At 42.8% G+C, this 20,533-nt stretch overlaps 1 protein-coding gene across 2 annotated transcripts in view; it reads left to right on the plus strand.

Annotated features, from left to right (window-relative positions):
* LOC139277223 (protein shisa-5-like) overlaps positions 1-20,533 on the plus strand; it is a 118,418-nt gene that overhangs the window by 36,824 nt on the left and 61,061 nt on the right. The window contains exon 1 of one of the 2 annotated variants that reach the window (XM_070895382.1): positions 5,358-5,601. The exons of the other annotated variant lie outside the window; for it this stretch is intronic. Within the exon in view, the coding sequence (XP_070751483.1) occupies positions 5,591-5,601 (11 nt within the window). The 5' untranslated portion in view covers positions 5,358-5,590. Of the gene's footprint in view, positions 1-5,357; positions 5,602-20,533 lie in introns of those variants that run through there. 2 annotated transcript variants of the gene reach the window in all.

Here is a 20,533-nt window from a genome sequence, read left to right on the forward strand (position 1 = left end):
GCAGGTGCTACAGGGCGGTAAGGACATTTACCCAGGGACAGGCAGCGCAAGCGACCCGCCTGGAATTGGCTCGGGATGGCGGCGGTGGAAATGAGTTTGCGCCACGCCCTGTAGTTTTCGTCCCGGGCAGTGATGCTGTATTCTGCATGCACGGCAACGCCGTATCGCCCCACGCTGACCCCTTTACGCCCCATGGGGGAAATTGCTCCGTGGGAGCGAGGTTGGCACGTGGCAATGCCACCGACAGCTTTGTGGGTCGTGAAGCTGTGGTGGCTGGGGCGCCCCATTCGCCCTTGGAGAGGGTCTTTCGCCGCGGCCGCCATAGTTTTGTTTGCCGGCCGTGCCGAAACCCTCCCAAGTGGCCCAGTGGGCGCCACGGAAGCGGCTGCAGAGTTCACAGCGGCCCTCTCCTTGAAGAGAAGGGGAGGGGCGTTGTGACGCGGCACGTCCGCGTGGCATGGACCACGTCGCGCTTCCGCCCCTCCCCGCTGCCGCGCCGTGGAGGGGCATCCAATACTGCCCGGATATTTTTTTAATGCACCAAGACCCCATTTCCGGGTCTTTTAGGTTCCGCTTATGCCCGGCGATAAATTTTTATTTAGTTCGAATTGTGTGCCCCAAACGAGGCAATTTCGCCCCCTGTGTCCGCAATGCTGAGGGGGTCATCCATTTAAAATTGCCACAGAGAGTGAGGAGACTAGTTAGGAGGAATTTGTTTACACAAAAGAATTTTTGGAACAAAAGATTTTGCCTTGGGGTAGGGTGGAGGCGGAGACCATTGCATGTTTTACGGAGCATTTATTAGATAAATACTTGAATCGGAGGAAGATACAGGGTGTTGGGGAGAGCTTGGGGCAGGGGGATTGGTTTTGGAGCACAGACATGAACAGCTGGTTGGCTTATTGCTGTACTGTATATTTTTAGTTTTATTTAACATGAGTGAAGGGAGCTCATTGGTTGGCTGAGCCAGTTTAGTAAATCACATGCACTGATACAAGTTGTAATTCTCAGTGAGCTGGCATTGTGGTTTTCGAATGGAACTTTTAATGCTTTTTTATGAAAATAAAAAATGGGGAATATACTTTCGAAGACCCAATTTTCTGTTCGTGGACTGATGAGCTCCATGTTTTCTAAATCAGCTTCCAAGGCACGGAATGGTATATAAAAAGGGGAGAACAACATGCAGAGGAGAGTCTAGCGTTGCTTTACCAAAACCTGCGGCAAGTTCCTTGATTTATGCTGTAGCTGGTGCAAAGTACAAGTGCTTTGAAAGTACTTCCTGCAGCTGGCCTCTCACTATTTACCTACAGTCAATCCAGTAACGTCCCCACCCAATAGGAGCACGCTGTTTGCATTGATGCAAAGCTAAAAACAACATTGCACTGATGCAGACTATTTTTAGTCTGCTGACGTCAATTCAGGCACGATGTTGCTGTGGGCAGTAACTCGTGTAAACTAATTCCATATCCAGACCGCCCCCCCCCCCCCGCCCCGCCATGCCTCTTCTTGGTCCCGAACTCGCGCCTCACCTGGGCCCCGATCACGTCTCTCCACGATCACTCACCGCTCCTGCTGTACTTGCCCATGCTCCAATCTCTGACCTTGGTTATGGTGACGTCTAATTGGCGCGGTGGGCTGACCTGCAAGGACCACCAGCAGGTCACGGCCTTCGAAGGTGCGGCGTGTGGAGGAATACCATTTTAAAGTACAGCGCGTGCTGGTGCAGGAGAGCGACAGCTGTGAAGAGGGTGACTGGATTGGATGTCACCATAACCCAGGGGTACAATGTAATAACTGGCTCAGTTGGTTATGTTCTATTGTGTTTCTCATCACTCTTTACCTCCAACTGATGTTGTAAACATGTTTATCTACAGGCTCAGTTATGTATACTTGACTGATTTTGACTAACGGAAATAATTTCTTATTGAGGTTTCTTTTAATCAGTCTCGGGATATGGGTGATGCTGGCAAAGCTGCCTTTCATTGCCCATCTCTAGAAGTTCTGGGGAGGTTTGATACAACTGAGTGGCGAGCTAGACCACTTCAGAGAGTAGTTAAAAGTTAACCATGGGGTTGGAGTCACATAGGCCAGACCAGTTCAACACAGCAGATTTCTCTCCCTAAAGGACACGAGTGAACCTGTTGAATTTTTAGAACAATCTGACAGCTTCATGGTCACTTTTTACTGATAAAAGCTTTCTAGTTCCAGATTTTTTTTAAACTGAATTCAAATTGTCAACCTGCCACGATGGGAGTTAAACTTGTGTTCTTTGGATTATTGGCCCAGGCCTCTGGATTACTCGTCTAATAATATAGCCTCTACACTTATTGGGGTGCTTCATGCCCAGTGATTTCCCAGTAAATATGCAAGCACCTGGAGTTACAGAAGCTGAGTGAAACAGAAGAGCAATGCATTTGAAATAAAACCCTTGTGAATAAAATTCTCCAGCCCGTATAACACGACACATGCTAACAAACTACATTTTGTCGAGAGGTAATTAATATGTGATGTGTGTTATTCCATTCAGCTTTAAATAGCACAGACTGCTTGTTTTCATAGCTCTCTTCAGTCTCAGCATGAAATTACTAAACAGCAGACTATTTCTGATCTGTTATTAACAGTGATCTGAGGTTTATAACTCCATGGGATTTTCCCCATTGGCAGTAGCTGGGTTTACTAACTCTGGTCGTGTTCCTGAAGGTCTCATCACATGACCTCCTGCCTCGAATTGCCCCGCCCAGTCAAACATCTCTAATATTTTTTAGAATGTATAAACAAAAGTGTTCAAAGAAATTGTAGGGGGAATAAAAGTCATAATTTTTTCATACCCCTGCGATTTTTCTCCTGCCAAAAAGAACAAAAGTACAATAATTGGTTTTGTTAAGTTACTTTCCTGCCGCTCGCAGCAGTGTCCAGGAGATTAATCTTCAATTGCTGGAATATCCCGAGCAATCCTGGAGGATAAGCAACCCTAGTAGGTAGATGCAGGAAGAATGTTCCCGATGTTGGGGAAGTCCAGAACCAGGGGTCACAGTCTAAGTATAAAGGGTAAGCCATTTAGGACCGAGATGAGGAGAAACTTCTTCACTCAGAGAATTGTGAACCTGTGGAATTCTCTCCCACAGAAAGTTGTTGATATATTCCCTTACGGCTAAAGGGATCCACGGATATGGAGAGAAAGCAGGAATGGGGTACTAAAGTTGCATGATCAGCCATGATCATATTGAATGGTGGTGCAGGCTCGAAGGGCGGAATGGCCTACTCCTGCACCTATTTTCCATGTTTCTATGTAGTGGCACTGCCTGTGCAGTGTTCGTTTAAAACTGAGCAGTTGCCTTAAGTCTCTGATTCAATTAGGTGTCTCAAAAACAGATTATCTGGTCATTATCACAATGCTGCTTGTGGGAGCTCACTTAATGCGGGAGGAAAGTCCATTGGGGTTTCCTTCACACTTTTTCAAACAAACTCCTTTTTTATAGATGAAAATCTTTTAACTCTGTCTATCATTTTTCCTACTGGCATGGGAACGCATAGTAAGGTTTTGCCCCTCCTCACTAGGCCACACGGTGGCATTAGTTGCGGCACTGAAAAGTGTTGAGGAATAAAGAGTCCTTGGAGTGCAGGTCCACAGATCCCTGAAGGTAACAGACAGGTAGATAAGGTGGTTAAGAAGGCATATGGAATACAAGAGCAATGAGGTTATGCTTGAACTGTATAAAACACTGGTTAGGCTGCAGCTGGAGTACTGTGTGCAGTTCTGGTCACCACATTACAGGAAATATGTGATTGCACTGGAAAGGGTGCAGAGAAGATTTACAAGAATGTTACCTGGACTGGAGAATTTTGGCTATGAGGAAGGATTGGAGATGTTGGGTCTGTTTTCTTTGGAACAGAGGAGGCTGAGGGGAGACCTGATTGATGTATATAAAATTATGAGGGGCCTAGATAGAGTGGATAGGAAGGACCTGTTTCCCTTGGCAGAGGGGTCAACAACCAGGGGGCATAGATTTAAAGTAATTGGAGAGAGGTTTAGAGGAGATATGAGGGGAAGTTTCTTCACCCAGAGGGTGGTGGGGGTCTGGAACTCACTGCCTGAAAAGGTGGTAGAGGCAGAAACCCTCACCACATTTAAAATATACTTGGATGTGCACTTAAAGTGCCATAATCTACAGGGCAACGGACCAAGAACTGGAAAGTGGGATTAGGCTGGATAGCTCTTGGTCGACTGACGCGGACACGATGGGCTGAAATGGCCTCCTTCCGTGCTGTAAATTTCTATGATAAGCTGCCATGTGTGTCCTGGAGTGACTCCACTGCAAACCGTGGAGGGAGCATGTGACTTCAAACTGACCCCGGAACCTCTGCAGAGCTGCCTGATAAACTTCCCAGGCCGTGGCATGGTTTCCTGAACTTGGGTGCGTCTGGACTGGGCCCACAAGATTATGCCTCCCTGCGTTTTGCAGTGGAATAGTGCTGTGATACACTGGGTGGTTCCCTGTGCTTGATGTCACCAGAGCAGCCTCCCTGGTGAGTCACCATGATACACTCTATGTGACTACTGAGGGATGCAGATACTCTTTGCCCATCCCAGCACGCTTGTTCAGACCTGGAGGAATTTGAACATTAATCTCCTGTACAGATAGACAGGAAACGGGATGTATTAATTTTCCCTGCACTGAGATGTATTGTATTTGCAGTTGTTATAAGCAGTATGTTGTGCCAAAAACAAAACAGCCAGATGTTACTGTGAGCCCCATCTGGTTCTTTACCATCTCATCTGTCTGTGATTTAAGAAACAGGGGCTAAACATCATGGAATCATAAGGCAGGCTCTTTCTGCTGCTCTCCTCCCCACTGCACACGCATTCAAACAGCAAGGAATGCCCAAATCTGCTGTTGCCGTGGTTTTGTTGGCAAGACCAGAAATATGCAGAGGAGTGATTGCAGAGTTGATTCCGGGTGATGAATCGAAAAGTTTCTCTGCTTGAAAGATGGATTTGTTGCTCTTAAGACTACAAATTTCACTGCAGTTTGAGGAGCTGTTGAGCTACAAGTGGGGCAGGGAGGGGATTGGTGGGGTGGGGGGGCAGTGTTAATTGATTTGCACTTTCTGAAGGAGGATTTCACATTCTTGCCTCTGATTCAACTGTAGTTTTCTAAAATGGTGTATTTTTGTTTTAGCAGGCAGTAAATAGTGGTTTCTCAAAGCTGATAGCAGTAATTTCATCTCTGAGCCAGTGACATTGTTTTTTTATGAATGCGAGAAAGGGCTGCCTGACTTTAACTGGCTGATACCCAAGTGTGTTGCAGCAGGCGTGGCTAACCCTGTCATTTGTATGCTGCCAACGTAGCAACGGACCTTGTGTCTGTGCTGCTCTGTGCTGTTAATGCTTAAGGACACCATGAACGCTCATTATCTTTAAGGCAAATAGTCTGGATGATTTGTACCAGAAAAGGGCGTGCTGAGTTGAATCACCGATGCTGCCGCATTGTAATGAGCTCTGTCTGCACACCAGAGAGCCCTGAACAACTGCCGTGAGCACAAAAGGATTTCAGATCCTGTACTCTGCTTGTTTTAATTTGGATTCAAGATGAGCTTTAGGTAAGTTTGAACGTTCCTCGTGTCTCGCCCTTTGTGTCCTGCATGTAGTTTGCAGCAACATGTTGTTGTTTGACAAAGAGGTGACAGTCTTTAAGAGTAATGTGGAGCGAGCTTGGAACAAAGCAGGAGGCATTCTGTGTGTGACTTCCTGCGATAAAAGATCACCACTATAGTAGCTCAAACCTTTATCAGGAAGCACATGTCTAAGCTGCACTTGTTAATATTTTTCTTTACTCCCTTACTTCAGGGTTTCTCGTTCTATGTACTTGTTTGGGTGAATTTTTGTGTTTCAGGTAGATGTCAGGGCTGGGAAACTGAATACTTTTCCACTCTTGTACCAACCAGTGCTTACATAACACGCCTCCAGGCTAGGCAGAGAAGGAAAATAAAATTGACTGTATTTGGCAATGTTTCCCCTACTTTAGAATTTCAAAGACAGTAGATCGAAATGGAAAAGTCCCATTGTTTTAGTGTCCAAGTTCAGTTGATGCTTCCTGCCGTCCTTCTGTAGCCTAAGCCAAACCCTAACCCTCTGGCAAACAAGAGAGAAGCTTTCCTTTGTACTATAACCATACATATGTTTGTTCATAAACGTGTTTACGATTTCATTATCCATGGTGCACAGAGGAAATCATCTCCCGAATGTATCTGACTGGTGCTGCAAATTATAAATAGTTGAGGATCAGGATGTTTGAAATGGTTTCTGGGTAGTTTCACGGATTTTCTTGGCCAATATTTATCCCTCAAACCAATGCCACCAAAACCAAAATAACTGGTCATTCATTTAGTGTTATCACTAAAAGTTGCGATACATATTAGCTAGGCCGTTTAAAAAAAAAAGCAAACCAAGCACTAGGATTTATTTGAATTGAAAATTAGGGAAGTTCTGCTAAAACTGTATCGTACCTTGGTTAGACCACACTTTAGAGTACTATGTACAGTTCTGGTTGCCACATTAGAAAAAGCATATAGGGGCACTGGAGAGAGTGCAGAGAAGATTTAAAAGGATGATGAGAACTGCGAGGGTATACATATCGGGAAGAATGAACAGGCTGGATCTCTTTTCTCTCTCTCAAAAAAAGATGGCTAAGGGGTGACCTAATAGAGGTCTTTAAAATTATGAAAGATTTTGATAGCATGGATAGTATAGATACAGAGAGAAAGGGCCCAAGTTTCCACATGATTTGCGCCTGATTTTTAGGAGCAACTGGTGGAAAACGGACTATCTTAGAAATCGCAATTCTCCACATTTTCTTTTCTGCAGTTCTAGTCAGGTAGAACAGTTCTACTTTGGAACAGAATTTTTTCTTCAAAAGGGGGCGTGTCCGGCCACTGACGCCTGATTTCAAAGTTTCCACAGTGAAAACGTACTCCAAACTAAGTTAGAATGGAGCAAGTGAAGATTTTTGTAGAACTGAAAAAACCTGTTCTACACATTAAAAAATCAGGCGCAGGTTACAAATTAGGTGTCCAGAACGAGGTGGGGGGGGAAGGGAACTCATTAAATTCTACAATAAATCCTTATTTATACTTCTACAAATATTATACAAATAAATCCAACCTGAATAAAAATTTAAAAGCAAAGAAAAGATTAAATAAACCATCTTCTTACCTGTGTGAAAGTGCTTCAGGCACAGAGAATGCTGCAGTCAGCCTGAGGCGCCCGTTCTTCCCGGGGGGAGGAGTCGCCCGTTCTTTCCCGCGGGGGGGGAGGAGGAGGCACCCGTTCTTTCCCGCGGGGGGGAGGAGGAGGTGCCCGTTCTTCCCGCGGGGAGGGGGGGGGAAGGAGACAGTGAGAAGGCTGCAAGTGCTGATGTGCTGATCGCAATGTGCTTTTATTAAAAAAATGTTCAAAAATTAAACAGCTACAAAGAACTACAAAAATGGCCGAGTGCCAATGTTTTTTTCACACTGCGCGTGCGCGAACGCTCCAACGCGCACGCGCAGCGTTGCCGGCAGGAAAAAAACTAATTTAAATAGTACCCGCCCCCTCCCACTTACAAAATCGGCGCGAGTGTAGGCTCCGCCCCCCTGGGCGCCACGCCAGGCAGACAAGGAGCTGCAGAACGCTCCAGAATCGCGAGTTTTTTTTAGGTGCTATTTTAGGCGTCTGTTTTTTATCATGTGGAAACTTGGGTCCAATGTTTCCACTTTTGGGGAAGAGCATAACTAGAGGCCATCAATATAAGTTAGTCACCAAGAAATTCAATTGGGAATTCAGAAGAGAAGTATTTACCCAAAGAGTGGTGAGAATGTGGAACTCGCTACCCCAGGGATTGGTTAAAGCAAATAGTATCGATGCATTTAAGGGGAGGCTAGACAATTGTATGAGGGAGAAGGGAATAGAGGGTTACACTGATAGATTTAGATGATGAAAAACAGGAGGAGACCCGAGTGGATCATAAATGCGGCATGGACTGGTTGGGCCGAACGGCCAGTTTCTGTGCCGTATATCCTATGTAATTTAATTGTGGGATTATGCTGTGCACAAATTGAATGCTGTCTTTGCATACATAGCAATAGTGCACCTCAGAAGTAATTCATTATACATAACGTGCTTTTGGATATTTCTGAGCTGTAATACATTACTATGTAAGTATGATGTCATTATTTCCTTCTCAATTGGGTAATCTTTTAAAGGAGAACTCGACAAGTTCCTGAGTAATGAGGACATTGGCAGTTATAGTTAGTTATCTGGGATGACGAGGAATGGGCTATTATGGTCTCCTGGAGCGTTGCTTAATTGCTTTAGGGAGTTAGAGAATAATTTTCCAGTTTTTCCCCAAATTAGCCATAGATTTTACTCTCTCGTTGCTTCTCCCAGGCGATTGCTTAGGTCAGCTTAGTAAATGGTACACATGATGGTGTAATATGTATATGAACATATAAGAACATAAGAAATAAGAGTTAGAGTAGGCCATTTGGCCCTTCGAGCCTGTTCCACTATTTAGCAAGATCATGGCTGATTTGACCTTAACTCCACCTTCCTGCACTATCCCCATATCCCTTAATTCCCCTAGTTCTCCCAAATCTATCGACCTCTGCCTTGAATATACTCAACGACTGAGCATCCACAGCTCTCTGGGGTAGGGAATTCAAAAAATTTGCAACTCTTTGAATGAAGACATTTCTGCTCATCTCAGTCCTAAATGGCTGACCCCTTATTCTGAGAGTGTGACCCCGTGTCCTAGATTCTCCAGCCAGGGCAAACATTATCTCAGCATTAACCCTGTCAAGCCCCTTAAGAATTTTATATGTTTCAATTAGATCACCCCTCATTCTTCTGAACTTTAGGGAATATAGGCCAAGTCTACTCGATCCCTCCTCCATAGGGTAATCCCCTCATCCCAGGAACCAGTCTCGTGAATCTTCATTGCACTCCCTCAAAGGCAAGGGATGGATTTGATTGGCCTGATGGTCTTGTCTTGTCCTGTCCTTTTCGTATACTGACAATTACTGTCAACCATCTACTTGAGGGTAAAAGTTTGTTTTGCGTCCTCCCAGTTCAGTGCAGTGGTCCCTTCCACCAGCTCTGCAACCAAAACAACAGAGTCAAATGAGAGTAATCACTGATCTGTGACGCTGTGTGGAAGTGTTGGTATCTGTTTCCATCACAGTGTGGGGGGAGAATTTAGACAGTTTTACACTGGAGAAGTGCAGCAGGCTGATGTGTTAACTGCACTCCTCAGTATAAATGACCCCATCTGCAGAAGACTATAGCATTGTGGACCTTTAAGAATATAGGTCTATGAATCAGCCATTTGAAGAAACAACTTCTCGTTCATTATACGTTAAAATGTAGGGAGCTGATCTTGAACACCGACTCTCTGCAGTCAATGTTACACAAAGATTGACATCCAACAACAAACCTACACTGGCGGAGAGCAGCACGGGTCATTCTCCCGCATTGGAAAATCTGAGTATAAAGATGCATTTTGGCTCCATATTTTTCATAGAATTATAGAAACATAGAAATTTACAGCACGGAAGGAGGCCTTTCGGCCCACTGTCCGTGCCGGCCAACAAAGAGCTATCCAGCCTATTCCCACTTTGCAGCTCTTGGTCCATAGCCCTGTAGGTTACGGCACTTCAAGTGCACATTCAAATACTTTTTAAATGTGGTGAGGGTTTCTGCCTCTACCACCCTTTCAGAAAGTAAGTTCCAGACCCCCACCACCCTCTGGGTGAAGAAATTTCCCCTTATATCCCCTCCAAATCTCCCCACAATTACTTTAACTCTATGTCCCCTGCTTGTTAACCCCTCTGCTAAGAGAAATAGGTCCTTCCTATCCACTCTATCTAGGCCCCTCATAATTCTATACACCTCAATTAAATCTCCCCCCAGCCGCTTCTGTTCCAAAGAAATAACCCAGCCTATCCAATCTTCCTTATAGCTAAAATTCGCCTGTCCCGGTAACATCCTCGTAAATCCCATGTAGTCTCCTCTTTATCTCGAGTCATCGGAGGAGGCAAAGTACAAGTTGATACAGGTATTTCTTCAGAGGAAGTTTGGAAACATAGAATCTGGGCCCTAGAAACTTGCCTGCCCTTCCAGTTGGGAAATGTGAGACAGAGGGAACCTAAAAATGAAACAAAGTGATCGCAAACATTATTGTCACAAAAACAAAATACTGCAGATGCTGGAATCTGGAATTAAAAACAGAAAATGCTGGAAATCTCGGCAGGTCAGGCAGCATCTGTGGAGAGAAAGCAGAGTTACCGTTTCGGGTCGATGACCCTTCGTCAGAACAGATTCTTCACGTGCACTAAAAGGGGGAGGGGAAGGTCTGTGATAGGTTGGGAGATTAGAGAGACAAAAGGGATGATGGCCCAAATTCAAATGGTAATGCCAGGAGTTAGAAAAACATTAGTCAAGATAGGGTGTGAATGGTGGGATAATGACCAACTGCCATTAGAGACAAGGAGAAAAAGGGGGGGGGGAACATTATTGTATTTTTGATTTAAAGACTAGTGAGATACATAGATGTGTGGTTTGTTTTGTGCAATGGTAGAAGGCATTGATGAAGCAAATCTTGCACAACAGTTGGGAGCACTGCCTTTAAATGGTAATCCTTGTTGTCCTTAAATTTTAAATGATAGCTTCTTCAGATTACATTGCTGCCTTTTGCTTTGTTTTTCCACATAAAATGCATCCCTATATCCACGCTATTGATTATTATTTTAAAAACTTGATCATGCTCCAGTAAATCTCCCTGTTGCTTTTGGATACTATGAATGTGGGGATGAAGTGCAGATTTCATTCACCCAGTAACCAGAGTGAGCTCAACTTCAGTTGCTTTTGGTTATGTATGAATGGAAGTGAAGCTTTACTGGATATTAGAAAGTGATGCAAAACAAAAAAAAAGTGAGTTTGCCAGATAAGTATGTAGCAGAACCGTTTCTACATTGCAACAGTGATTACATTCCAAAAGTACTTCATTGGCTGTAGAGCGCTTTGAGATAATATTTTGTATCTGTCTTAACAGTAGAAGATGCAAAAAGCTTACCTAAAATGGTGAGGAACAAAGGGTCTAATGAGGGTGAGGAACTTAATGTAATTCTTATAAGTAGAGAAAAAGTACGAGAGAAACTAATGGGACTAAAAGCCGACAAATCCCCTGGACCTGATGGTCTACATTCTAGAATTCTAAAAGAGGTGTCTGCAGAGATAGTGGATGCATTGGTTTTGGTCTTTCAAAATTCCCTAGATTCTAGAACGGTCCCAGTGGATTGGAAAGTAGCAAATGTAACACCACTATTCAAGAAAGGAGGGAGAGAGAAAACGGGAAACTACAGACCAATTAGCCTGGCACCAGTCGTCGGGAGAATGCTGGAATCCATTGTTAAGGAAATGGTAACAGGGTACTTAGAAAATTATAACATGATTAGGCAGAGTCAACATGGTTTTATGAAAGGGAAATTGTGATTGACAAATTTATTAGTTTTTTGAGGATGCAACTAGCAGGGTTGATAAAGGGGAACCAGTGGATGTAATATATTTGGATTTCCAAAAGTCATTCGATAAGGTACCACATAAAAGATTATTACACAAGATAAGGGCTCATGGGATTGGAGGTAATGTATTAGCATGGATAGAGGATTGGTTCATGGACAGAAGGCAGAGTAGCGATAAATGGGTCCTTTTCAGGTTGGCAGGCTGTAACTAGTGGGGTGCGACAAGGATCAGTGCTGGGGCCTCAGTTGTTTACAATGTATATTAATGACCTAGATGAAGGGACTGAGTGTAATGTATCCAAGTTTTCTGAAGATACAAAGCTAGGTGGGACAGTAAGCTGTGAGGAGAACACAAAGCGTCTTCAAAGTGATATAGACAGACTAAGTGAGTGGGCAGTAAGGTGGCAGATGGAGTATAATGTAGGGAAATGTCAGGATAGTCACTTTGGTAGGAAGAATAGAAAAACACAATATTTTTTAAATGGTGAGAAACTTTTAAATGTTAGTGTTCAGAGAGATTTGGGTGTCCTCATGCAAGAAACACTGAAAGCTAGTATGCAGATATAGCAAGCAATAAGGAAGGCAAATGGCATGTTGTCCTTTAGCGCAAGGGGGTTGGCGTATAAGAGTGAGGAAGTATTGCTACAATTGTACAGGGCCTTGGTGAGACCACACCAATAGTACTGTGCACCTTGGTTTTGGTCTCCTTATCTAAGGAAGGATATACTTGCCTTGGAGGCGGTGCAACAAAGGTTCACTAGATTGATTCCTGGGATGAGAGGGCTGTCCGATGATGAGAGATTTGGTAGAATGCTCTATAGTCTAGAGTTTAGAAGAATGAGAGATGATCTCTCTGAAATATACAAGATTCTGAAGGGGATTGACAGGGGTTGTTTCACCTGGCTGGAGTGTCGAGTGTACACATTCTCTATAGGTAATGGGTGGGCCATTTAAGACTGCGATGAGGAGGAATTTCTTCACTGAGGGTTGTGAATCTTTGGAATTCTCTGCCCCAGAGGGTTGTAGATGCTGAGTCTTTGAATATATTCAAGGCTGAGATTGATAGATTTTGGGGGTCTAGCGAATCAAGGGATATGGAGATCGGGCACGAAAGTGGCATTGAGGACGATGATCAGCCATGCTCTTATTGAATGACAAAGCAAGCTTGAAGGGCCATATGGCCTAATACTCCTCCTAATTCTTATGAGACGTCCTATCGTCGTGAAAGGCACTTTATAAATCCAAGACTGTCTGTCTTCCAGTTTACTACAACAACAACAACTTGTATTTATATAGCACCTTTTAAAGTAGTGAAATGTCCCAAGATGCTTCACAGGAGTATTATGAGATTAAAAAATTTGACACTAAGCTGCATGAGAAGAAATTAGGGCAGGTGACCAAAAGCTTGTTCAGAGGTAGGTTTAAGGAGGGTAGAGAGGCAGAGGGGTTTAGGCAAGGAATTCCAGAGCTTGGGGCCTAGGCAACAATGGCATGGACACCGATTGATGAGCAATTAAAATCAGGGATGCTCAGCAGAGCAGAATTAGAGGAGCGCAGACATCTCTGGGGTGGGGGGGGGGGGGGGCGGGGTTGTGTGTCTGGAGGAGATTGCAGAGATAGGGAGGGGTGAGGCCATGAAGGGATTTGAAAACAAGGATGAGAATTTTTAAATTGAGGCATTGCTTAAGCAGAAGCCAATGTAGATCAGCGAGCACAGGGGTGATGGGTGAATGGGGCTTGGTGTGAGTTTTGGATCACCTCTAGTTTATGTAGGGTAGGATGTGGGAGGCCAGCCAGGAGTGTGTTGGAATAGTCAATAGTCTAGAGGTAACGAGCATGGATGAGGGCTTCAGCAGCGGATGAGCTGATGCAAGGGCAGAGATGGGCAATGTTACGGAGGTGGAAATAGGCGGTCATATTTATGTTGCAGATATGTGGTCGAAAGCTCATTTCAGGCTCAAATATGACACCAAGGTTGCAAACAGTGTGGTTCAACCTCAGACAGAAATTGGGGAGAGGGGTGGAGTCAGTGGCTAGGGAACAGAGTTTGTGGCAGGGACCGAAAATGGCTTCGGTCTTCCCAATATTCAGTTGGAAAAAATGTCTGCTCAAATACGATCATTATGATTAGAACACAGAGTGCTATTGATGTGATATCCTTCTCTACATCCAAGTTGGAATACTTTTTAAGGAACACCTTGATAAAAAAGCATGTCTCAATTTTTATGTATCTACAGAAATAGTAACTTGATTATGTATCCAAAAATGTGAGGGAAGGGTTGAAAGAACATGTCTTGGCACAACATTGATGGCTATTAATGTAATTTGGCTTGAAAACTTTTATTTTCCTTGCTGTAGTTGTATTTAGAATCTGAGTACATGTGTAAATGTATTTGTGTGAAACTATTTTAAGAACTTGATTACGCTCCCATAAATCTCTCTCCCTGGACTTGATTGTGTAGATAATGAGGCTGTTTCTCCTGGATAGAGTCTAGAACCAGGGGTCACAGTCTCGGGATAGGGTGTTGGCCATTTAAGACTGAGAAGAGAGAAATTTCTTCACTCAGGGTTGTGAATCTTTGGAATTCTTTACCTCAAAGGGCTGTGGATGCTCAGTCATTGAGTATATTCAAGGCTGTGATTGATAGATTTTTGTGCACTAAGGAAGTCAAGGGCTATAGGAATAGGGCGGGAAAGTGAAGTTGAAGTAGATCATCAGCCATGACCCTATTGAATGGCGGAAAAGGCTCAAGGGGACATATGGCCTACCCTTGCTCCTACTGTGTTGTGTTCTTTTGTTTTGGGATACTATAATGCTGTTAAAATATGGGACAGAGAATAGACTTCATTCACCCAGTACGGTCCACTGCAGTTGCAAAGCTTTAGCCAGAACGTTGTAGGTTCGAGCCTCATTATGAAGTTGAATGCACAAATAAGGTTCACCTTTTAGTGCAGTATTGAGGTAGTGCTGCCTTGACAAAAGTGCCGTCTTTTAGATAAGATCTAATTGCACCAAGTGTCTGTACTTCAAAAGTAATTCATTGGTGCTTCGGCAGGTCCTGAGGATGTGAGATGCTATAGAAATACAATTTTTTTTCCTATTTCCTTTCCTGACAACTGAAGCAGTTCTCTAGATATTTTTCCTGTAAAGAATGTTTTACAATTGAGATTTTGTGCTTGGGGGAAGATGATTTAAAATAGAAAAAAGACTTGCATTTATATAGCACCTTTCACAACCTCAGGATGTCCCAAAGTGCTTTGCAGCCAATGAAGTATTTTTGAAATGTAGTCACTGTTGTAATGTAGGATTTGATTTTATGATTGCAGATAAGGTGAGTGGAAGTACCTGGGATAATGGAAGGCTTTCCCACTATGATCGTTGATTGAAATCACACATTATGACATAAGAATGAAAGGAAATGGTATAACACATGCCTTTTTAAATTCGACTTCTGTATCATTATTATCATCCTCTTATGTCACACTGTGCACAACATATACCCATTTAGGGGCCATAGAGAGGGAAGAACTTAATACAGTCACTATCACTAATGAAGTAGTACTTGGTAAAATAATGGGACTAAAGACGGACAAGTCCCCTGGACCTAATGGCTTACAACCTAGGGTCTTAAAAGAAGTGGCTGCAGAGATAGTGGATGCATTGGTTGTAATCTACCAAAATTCCCTGGATTCTGGGGCGGTCCCAGCAGATTGGAAAACCGCAAATATAACACCGCTATTTTTTTTTAAAAGAAGGCCAACGAAAAGCGGGCAACTATAGACCAGTTAGCCTAACATCTGTCGTTGGGAAAATGCTGGAGTCCATTATTAAGGAAGCAGTAGTGGGCCATTGGAAAAGCCATAATACAGTCAAGTAGAGTCAGCATGGTTTTATGAAAGGGAAATCATGTTTGACAAATTGCTGGAGTTCTTTGAGGATGTAATGAGCAGGATGGATAAGAGGAAACCAGTGGATGTGGTGTATTTGGATTATCAGAAGGCATTCGATAAGGTGCCATATAAGAGGTTACTGCACAAGATAAAAGCTCACGGGGTTGGGGGTAATATATTAGCATGGATAGAGGATTGTCTAACTAACAGAATACAGAGAGTTGAGATAAATGGGCCATTTTCCGGTTGGTAAACAGTTATTAGTGGGGTGCTGTAGGGATCAGTGCTGGGTCCTCAACTATTTGCAATCTATATTAATAACTTGGATGAAGGGACCAAGTGCAATATAGCCAAGGTTGCTGCCGATACAAAGATGGATGGGAAAGCAAATTTTGAGGAGGGCACAAAAAATCTGCAAAGGGATATAGACAGGCTAAGTGAGTGGCAGATGGAGTATAATGTGGGAAACTGTGAGGTTATCCACTTTGGCAGATGGAGTATAATGTGGGAAACTGTGAGGTTATCCACTTTGGCAGAAAAATAGAAAAGCAAATTATAATTTAAATGGAGAAAAATTGCAAAGTGCTGCAGTACAGAGGCACCTGGGGGTCCTTGTACAATGAAACACAAAATGTGAGTATGCTGGTACAGCAAGTAATCAGGAAGGCAAATGAAATGTTGGCCTTTATTGCAAGGGGGCTAGAGTATAAAAGCAGAGAAGCCCTGTTACTTACCAATACCCTGAACAGTTGTGCCACATAAAAGGTTACTGCACAAGATAAAAATTCACAGGGTTGGGGGTAATATATTAGCCTGGATAGAGAATTGGCTAACTAACAGTTGGAGGAAGATGTGACTCATTCAAGACTTAATGAGGTGAGGCCACATCTTGAGTACTGCGTACAGTTTTGGTCTCTGTATTTAAGGAAAGATATACTTGCATTGGAGGCTGTTCAAAGAAGGTTAACTAGGTTGATTCCAGAGATAATGGGGTTGATTTATGAAGATAGGTTGGGCCTACACATATTGGAGTTCAGAAGAATGAGAGGTGATCTGATTGAAACATATAAGATAATGAGGTGGTTGCAGAAAGGATATTTCCAGTCATAGGGGAAACTAAAATTAGGGGACATAGTCTCAGAATAAGGGGTCGCCCATTTAAAACTGAGATGAGGAGGAATTTCTTCTCTGGGTTGTAAATCTATCGAATTCTCTGCCCCAAAGAACTGTGGGGGCTAGGTCATTGAATATATTTGAGGCAGAGATGGACAGATTTTTGATGTAATAAGGGAGTAAAGGGTTATGGGGAGCGGGCAGGGAAGTGGAGCTGAGCCCAAGATCAGATCAGCCATGATATTGAATGGCGGAGCAGGCTCGAGGGGCCAAATGGCCTACTCCTGCTATTTCTTATGTTCTTATGTAGTGATGAGCTTCTGGCTAATATATACTGTCGTCCATTTAGTTTAAAAGAGCAACAAAAGTCTAATGATGAGGTAAAGATGTGGATTCAGTTTCTTTCTTGTGGAAACTGGTTTGCAGGAGTTCTGATATTTTCTAGGAAGAGGTGGAAAGTGTTTCCCCAAGTGGAGCTAAGTAGACTTGGTTGAGTTACCCTGGGCATGGCCTGCATTGTCCAGTACCTAGTTACATACTTTGATAGAGGCCCGCGAGCATGGTCACTTGTTGTCTTTTCTCCTACCCACTATATGATGTATAACACGGAGATCTAAGTAAAGCGCAGAGAACATAAAACAGTATTCTACATGGTTTTTAACTATTTATCGGGATATACATCGCCATCGTTAAAAATGTGGAGAGTTCTACAAATATTTGTGTTGCTTTTTGTGTCTTCGTGCTTTCCATATCTGTCCATCATCTTCCTCTGCAACAACGTAACTGGAAAAACCAGCTTGCCTACTGCTACTCAATAGGAAGGCTTGTTGCTAAGCAGAGAACGTATTGTGTTAATTATGATGGCCTTGAACTTGTTAAAGGACTGATTCTCCTTTTTGAAAGCGGATATTAAAATTGAGCAGACCATGGTGGAATCTCCATTATGTGCCTGGTAGGAACATGGAAATTGATCAATAGCCCTCAAACGTTGGTCATGCTCATGTGGTTCGACAATAGTCCAGGCACAGGAAAGGAAGGGAGACGAGCATAGTACTAAAGACAGAAGAAACATTTTTATTCCTGAAGAAAAGGAGTTAAAAGAACAAATAGCAGAACATTGTGCAATGAGGCGATAACTTGCGCAAAGATTGGTCTTGTGAAAATCGTTGGTGGATAATCGTACAAATAAAGGAGGATTTGCTGCAAGTAGCACTATAGGCAAATGCCAGCGTGTATTTTTTTTGTGTTTAGTATACCAATCTGAACTTCATATTATAAAAGCTTTGAGTAAATGAGAAATGATGGGTTATATCAATCACTATTCAGCCTCCCTTAATATCTTAATTGAAGATAGGACGGTCACTGCTCCAGCAGAGCCTCACTGGACCATTACCAGCATCACTCATGTAGAGCTAAGTAACTGGATGTGATGTTATGTGAAGACTGGTATTGTCTGAACATTAAAGCACAAGAAGCTATGAACAAGAAAATATAATTTTGGGTGAGGGAAGTTAATACATGCTTACTAAAGAACGATATAACACCAGTTCTTGTAAGTGGATTTTTACCCCTATGCTCCCCTAGTAGAACTGTATACCTGAGGTTCTAAAAATTAACCCCATAGAATAGAATCATAGAAAAATTACGACATAGAAGGAGGCCATTCGGCCCATCATGTCCCTGCCAGTCAAAAAAGAGCTATCCAACCTAATCCCATCTTCCAGCACTTGGTCCAAAGCCCTGTAGGTTACGGCTCTTTAACTGCACATCCAAGTATTTTTTAAATGTGGTGAGGGTTTCTGCCTCTACTATCCTTTCAGGCAGAATGTTCCAGACCCCCAGCGCTCTCTGCGTGAAAATTATTTTCCTCATCTCCCCTCTTAATCCTTTTACCAACTACTTTAAATCTATGCCCCCTGGTTCTTGACTCCTCTGCTAAGGGAAATAGGTCCTCCTTATCCACTCTATCCAGGCCCCTCATAATTTTATACATCACAATTAATTCTCTCCTCAGCCTCCTCTGTCCAATCTTTCCTCATAGTAAACATTTTCCAGTCATGGCAACATCCTCCACACCTCTTCGTATCCTCCCATTTATTGTGTATTCCCTTGTCTTGTTGCACCTCCCCAAATGCATTACCTCACACTTCTCCGGATTGAATTCCATTTTCCACTTTCTGCCCAACTGACCAGTTCATTGATATCTTCCTGCAGTCTAAATCTTTCCTCCTCACTGTCAGCCGCATGGCCAATTTTTGTATCATCTGCAAACTTCGTTATCCTGCCCCCTACATTTAAGTCTAAATCATTAATATATACCCCATTGCAAAAACACCTGTCAACCATTACCCTTTGCTTCCTGCCACTGAGCCAACTTTGGATCCAATTTGCCACTCTCTCATGGGCTTTTACTTTTTTGATCAGCCTGCCATGTGGGACCTTATCAAAAGCCTTGCTAAAATCCATGTAGACTACATCAAACACACTGCACTCATCGACCCTCCTTGTTACCTCCTTTTAAAAATTCAATCAAGTTAGTCAGACACAACCTTCCCTTAACAAATCTATGCTGACTGTTCTTGATTTTTTTTTTGTTTATTTGTTCATGGGATGTGGATGTCACTGGCAAGGCCGGCATTTATTGCCCATCCCTACTTGCGCTCGAGAAGGTGGTAGTAAGCCGCCGCCTTGAACAGCTGCAGTCTGTATGGTGATACTTCTTTGTAGTGATTAATGTGTTTGTACAGATTAATCTGTGTCTTTCTAAATGAAGGTTTATACTGTCCCTCAGAATTGATTCCAATAATTTTCCCACCACTGAGGTTAAACTAACTGGCTTATAATTATTTGGTTTATCCCTTCCTCCCTTTTTAAACAATGGTACAACGTTATCAGTTCTCCACTCCTCTGGCACCACTCCTGTAGCCAGCGAGGATTGGAAAATGATGGTCAGAGCCTCCGCAATTTCCTCCCTTGCTTCTTTTAATAACCTAGGACATTTCATCCGGTCCTGGTGATTTATCTACTTTCAAAGATGCTAAACCCCTTAATACTTCCTCTCTCACTGTGTTTATCCCATCTAATATTTCACACACTTCCTCCTTAACTTCAACGTCAGCATCGTCCTGCTCTTTTGTGGAGACAACCACAAAGTATTCATTTAGTAACTCACCCATATCCTCTGCCTCCACACATAGATCATCATTTTGGTCTCTAATAGGCCCTGCTCTTTACTTAGTCATCCTCTTGCTCTTTATATCATTATAAAACATCTTTGGGTTTTCTTTGATTCTACTGCAATAATCTGCTTACTGGATTTAAAATAGATTTGCATATCACTACTAAATTTGCTTCAATATGGCACACATTAACATAGACCAGATGTGCACAGACTAAAATAATAAATACCTTTTACTTACAAATAAATAGTAGTAAACAAAAAAGTGGAAGACTCAAAGATATGTTTAAGAATGTCCATAATGGGTCAAAAAACATCTAATATTTATATAACTGCTTGATCCTAAGGTTACCAGACCAGCTCATCAGTACTACATACATACACAACCATACAATTAATAATAGTGAGCAGATAAAATTACAATGGTGAAAATCCAGGAAGATATGAATACCATATATGTCAAAATAGTCACAATTCAACAAAGCAATTTTCTTTATTTGAAAGGAACGTTGTAATTGGAATCATGGACATGAGCCAGTTTCATCTTTTCATCAAAAAAACAATCTGATCTTTAAATAAATTAAATAAACAAACTTGAACTTTGCTACAACTCCACTAAGTTGCCTTTTTAAAGTGGGAGCCAGTACCAGCCTTGTTGGCCTTCATTGAACTCTATCCAATGTCTTTCAGGGTAACTTTAACATTCAGCGATGGTGCAAACTGGGCGATATTGAATTTTCTGGCCATTACACACCACATCAGATTTTTCTTCCCATTGAAGTCAATAGAAGGGAA

The sequence above is a fragment of the Pristiophorus japonicus genome, chromosome 12, assembly GCF_044704955.1.
Source record: "Pristiophorus japonicus isolate sPriJap1 chromosome 12, sPriJap1.hap1, whole genome shotgun sequence".
NCBI classification, from domain to species: Eukaryota; Metazoa; Chordata; class Chondrichthyes; family Pristiophoridae; genus Pristiophorus; species Pristiophorus japonicus.